General features: G+C 31.7%; 1 protein-coding gene across 15 annotated transcripts in view; it reads right to left on the bottom strand.

Annotated features, from left to right (window-relative positions):
• PDZ-GEF (PDZ domain-containing guanine nucleotide exchange factor) overlaps nt 1-5595 on the bottom strand; it is a 621085-nt gene that overhangs the window by 32431 nt on the left and 583059 nt on the right. For all 15 annotated transcript variants that reach the window (XM_067047349.1, XM_067047346.1, XM_067047354.1 and 12 more), the window contains one exon: nt 1748-1831. In XM_067047349.1, the coding sequence (XP_066903450.1) occupies nt 1748-1831 (84 nt within the window). The remainder of the gene's footprint in view (nt 1-1747; nt 1832-5595) is intronic.

The following is a 5595-nucleotide window of genomic DNA, read 5'->3' as shown; positions in this document are numbered from 1 at the left end:
TTTTCTTTCGATATCCCATCCCTAGTTCAAAGTGATGCCTTAGTTGCAAAAACAAGTTCCATTTTAATCACGTCAGGTTTCACTGGCTTGGCGTAGGTTTTATTGTTTTCATGCCAGTTTGTTTTAGATTTCCTTTTCATATTTTCACCTTTAACAATAGAAAAGTATCCAGATTTGGAAGATATTGAAGTGCATTGCGTAAAGGTGCATTTCAACTGTTTACGAAGAAAAATAGTAAAATTTCACTCGTCATGGGATTCCATACCAGTAGAGTACCTCTTGCTTCAACCAAATCCCCAGATGACGACAATCTTTTGGACCCGAAAGGAAAAGAATGGATTCCTTCGAGTATTGTAAAAATGTGGTTGCCGAAAAACAGATCTTTTTGAAAATAAAACAATTTTTTTTTTTTTTTGTCAAATATACTTATTTGCCATTCGAGCAAAGATGTGATGTACACATATTAAGATCTTGCTAATTAGTATAAACATTGTTTTTACCAATGAAACCACCTTTTTCGCCATAGTTAGTATATTTTAAATTATGTTAAACAAAAAGAAGACGAACCTATTTTATTATATTAGAGGAAGATAGTCCGGGTGGTGGTCAATAAAGGTTTCAAAACAGTAACAAAAGACTATTTATTGTTAACATTTCGCCAAATATGGAACCCATAATATTTGAGTCCTCAAGAGATGAAAAGGAACCCATAATATTTGAGTCCTCAAGAGGTGAAAACGAACCCATAATACTTGAGTCCTCAAGAGGTGAAAAGGAACCCATAATACTTGAATCCTCAAGAGGTGGTATGAAACCCATAATATTTGGATCCTCAAGGTGATTTGGAATCCATAATATTTCAGTCCTCAAGAGGTGATATGGAACCCATAATATTTCAGTCCTCAAAAGGTGTTATGAAACCAATAATATTCCAGTCTTCAAGAGGTGAGATGGAACCTATAATATTTCTGGCTTTAAGAGGTGATATGGAACCCATAATATTTCTGTCCTCAAGAGGTGATATGGAACCCATATCTCAGTCCTCAAAAGGTGTTATGAAACCAATAATATTCCAGTCTTCAAGAGGTGAGATGGAACCTATAATATTTCTGGCTTTAAGAGGTGATATGGAACCCATAATATTTCTGTCCTCAAGAGGTGATATGGAACCCATAATATTTCAGTCCTCAAAAGGTGTTATGAAACCAATAATATTCCAGTCTTCAAGAGGTGAGATGGAACCTATAATATTTCTGGCTTCAAGAGGTGATATGTAACCCATAATATTTCTGTCCTCAAGAGGTGATATGGAACCCATAATATCTTAGACCTCAAGAAGTGATATGGAACCCATAATATTTCAGTCTTCAAGAGGTGAGATGAAACCTATAATAATCCTGTTCTCAAGAGGTGATATGGAACCCACAATATTTAAGACCTCAAAAGGTATATGGAACCCACAATATTTAAGACCTCAAAAGGTGATATGGAACCCATAAATTCATCAATTATAAAATAAGAAACTTTAAATTAATTATCTTCTGTCATAGCTTCCATCTAAATAGGAAACATTCTTCATCGTAAAAAAAACAAAAAACAAAGGTATGAATAACTGAACAGGAAATGAATCACTTTACGGATGAATCAACACTCGAATTATTTAAAAATGGTATAACACCGAAGCACATATTATTCGAAGCAGATCGGAGTAATCCATTACTTGACAGAATGTACAAAAGTTACTTACGGTGTCTTCAAAAACTAAGTTGACTCCCCTGTCCATGGTCGACGGTATTCTCGAGTTCCGGACACCCAATTCGGGGTAATCAATCTGAAAAATATAGATATAATAATTAATAATTATACAGTAAACAAATAGAAACATAGGTTAAAAGACACCAGCATACATAATTTTGAAATTAAAAGGATATATAATGTATCATTTCATTTTATTCAAGTAAGAATTTGAAATTTATTGTTAGAATTTTTCTCATAATGGGAAACAAACGTCTTTATTTTCCTAGTATTACACCTGTTTTGCTTAAACTTTTATCGACCTTCCTTTGACACTTTGATGTTGTTATTGCCAATTGATTATGTTACTCCCTCTTTTATCTCCATACTTATATTCAATTCAGTTTTACTCTGGCCTCCATAAGACTGAACATTTCTCTCACCAGTACACTCCTACCGTGACATCTTTTTTTCTCATTTGAGCAATTTGCTCACCTGGACACCTCCTGCATTTCTTATTTTAAATCAAGAACCGAGGCAAGAAGATCTTTTATGAAATTTAGATTCTTCAGCCCCTGATGGAAGAGCTACAATTTATAATTTCAATTTCAAATTGTATTTGAAACACTTTTGGCGTTTTCGGCCAAACTTTGGCAACTAGTTAGCACTAAGGGCGAAATGTCCGCAAACAAATAGTTAACTACTTTTAGTTTTCTTTTGACCGCACTCCTATCTTCTTCATAATTCTTTATTTTAAATTTTGGTAAAACATACCGAAGGAAAAAAAAAATATAATTTGAAATAATACGGACAATCATTTATATAATATATAATTTAATTAAACTATCTTCGAATTTATCACTTTAAGATCATACTTTTTTTTTCTAAATAAGTTTTTTTTTGGCGAAGAATTGGAGTCCTATACTGCCTAACCAAGATTGGGGGTCAAAGTTCTTCATTTTGTGGGACACCTCCACTCAATGAAAAAAGTCAACGTCCCAGGCCGGATTCGAACCGGCACCGCCAAAAGACATCATATTGATAAGACTGTCTTAACCATTGACCTACGGGCGGCTCAAAATGATAGTATTGATGTTAAACTTAGCGTTAAATTAATCGGGGATCATATGTATGCGGAGAAGATGGTTGGGGGTTCGGTCAGAGAATAACAGAAATAAGATAAAAACATATTTCTTAGTGCCAACGTTTCGGCAAGAATTTCTAGCCTTCATCAGGGCTAAGAACAGCCAATGAATAAAAATATGTATAGAATGATTAAACTAAATAATTGTACAGAATGAAAATAGATAAAAATAATGTAATGAAAGAAGTGGGAAAGAAAATTACAGATAATTAAATATGTAAATAAAATAACATAATTTATGAAATAAAAATATAAAGTTCTATAATTCAAAGAAACAACGAAATATGAGTATTTTAATTTAATAATAATATTAAATTTATTAAATAAATCAAAAGGTATTCTTGCTTAGTCTCAACACTCTTTATTATGTCAATAGTCCAACGTTTCATATCAACTATTTGTATTTGGTAGTTTGTTTTTAGGATAGTAATAGTGTAGATTAATCAAAAATTAAAAGTTTTAAAAATGAAAAGTTTTGAAAAAATAAGGTGATTTTGATTTATAATTAATTAACCTGGGCAAAATAGCCTGCAAAACATTTTTAAATTTTGATGCGAGGTGAGAATTTAAATTTGAAGAATGTCCTTGAGGTCGATTTGGCCGAAACGGTGGACTATTGATATAATAAAGAGTGTTGAGACCAAACAAGGATACAATTCGATTTATTTAATAAATAAATACCAGTCTCAAGAAATAGAAAAAATTATATTTAAAAATTAATGATATGGAAAAAAATAATATATATGTAACTAATGAAATATGTAAGACAAATATAAGAATAAAGAAACAAAATATAAAGTTTAGTAAGACAAAAAGTAATTAGAAAATATGAAAATAATAATATATATAGTGAAAAAGAAAGATAAGAAAAAAAGAGAATATGTTGAAGTCATGAACTATTTTTCCTCATGATGTCCTAACTGCACGAAACGATGATAAGCTTGCAAGGGGATAGGTATTAAAATATTCCAAAAAGCATTAAATGTAGTAAATATATATTTTAATATTTATTTCTCAATAAAACTAAAGATAATCAACCATAGTTATTGACTGAATAAAGCTACCGGCCTCTGGAGTGTAGACAAGCTCCTCTGACAGGCTTCAATTATCTTCTAAGAGACTTTAAGTGTTCTTTATTGTCTTCGCGGTCGAGGCAAGAGCTGTTTTGGAACCTCCTTGCAATTAATTACCAACAGGGGGGGGGTCAAATCAAATTTGCATTTTGAACTAATTGTATCTGACAAGTGTCCCACATCTTGAAGGCATTCTGTACCTCTATTAACGTTATTATTATTTTTTACTTCACTCTCTCCAGTCCAAATCTAATTTTGGAGGCTCTTCGGTGACAGAAAATTCATTAAAACTTTCCCTACCTCGGTCAAATGTAATTTTTAAACGAATTTCTTCTTTCTGAGAGATACAATATATAATAAATTATCAATAATAATAATAATAATATAAACCGCCAAGCTCAACCGCTTGATATTTCCCCACTTTATGAGGCCCCAGGGGGCCGAGAACCCACAGTATTGACTCATGGGCTACAGTATAACAGAAAATAATTATCTGCCCAACCGGATTCGAAGTTAGTAGCGAAAACATAGAGTCCAGTATATTGCGAATAATAATTGAAAAATGACAAAACAAACCCACCTAAAATAACGAACGATGTTCTGGCAAATATGTCAGCACCATGAAAACCTCTCCCCAGAACATTGCTTGGTAAACAAACAAAGCGACAAACGCCGGTTTGCGCACATGCAAGTTTTTTTCTTTTGACTTTTTTGGTTACTACATTCAATTTATACTATTTTCATTATAAAAAATAAAGATTGGCGAAATGATATCAACAAATTAAATGGTAAATGATGAAAATTCATATAAATAGTACTACATAACCTATAAATTCAACTTTCGTTCTTAATTTTTTATTAATACTTGTTAATTTAGCTACTCAAACATATAATGCCTCTTTAAATTTATATTTTTGCTGTGCTACATACAAAATAAAGCGTTAAATTTAACACAGTCATCAGGTCTGTTCAAAGCGAAAACTTGAACAGACCTTTCGCTTTGAACAGCCCTGATGAAGCCCTGCAAAGTGGGGCGAAACTTCGGACATTAAAATAGTTTTAAACTATTTGTTATTTTTTTGATCGCAACCCAGACCATCTTCTCATATTTAAAAAATTTAAATTTAAACGGAATCGATAGAATTTTAAAATACACATTCATATACTAGAGTTAATCATCGAATCTCTAGATCGAGGAAATACTTTAATTAAAACACGGAGACACAAAGGGCTTGTGCATGCACGACTTAGCCAAACATATAGAGGCATCATAACATCAAAGTTTTTTTTAGTGTGCTTGACTTTTAGGAATTACAGATATAGTTGGTAATGAAAGTAAATCGTTCAAACAATGTTCGAGAACATTCTTCTAAAATAAAAATAAAAAATAATCAGTATTTCCAGAATCATAGAGGAAATAAATAACTGGCGAGTAGATCTGGAATTTCAGAGGGCGCTGATAACACTATCTAAAGGGCAGTGAGTTTCAAGAAACAAATGAATTATTAGTCAGTAAATCAACTCGAATTCTCAAATCTCATTCAGAAATAAATCCGAAACAAGAATAAAACAGGGTTGGAAATATATATATATTTCCTTCTAACCTGCAATCATAATTCATATATATGTATATATATATATATA

The sequence above is a fragment of the Halyomorpha halys genome, unplaced genomic scaffold, assembly GCF_000696795.3.
Source record: "Halyomorpha halys isolate HHAL.00 unplaced genomic scaffold, Hhal_1.1 Scaffold175.1, whole genome shotgun sequence".
NCBI classification, from domain to species: domain Eukaryota; kingdom Metazoa; phylum Arthropoda; class Insecta; order Hemiptera; family Pentatomidae; genus Halyomorpha; species Halyomorpha halys.
Note: the sequence above shows the minus strand (reverse complement) of the source record. Positions and strands in the feature narration are given on the sequence as shown.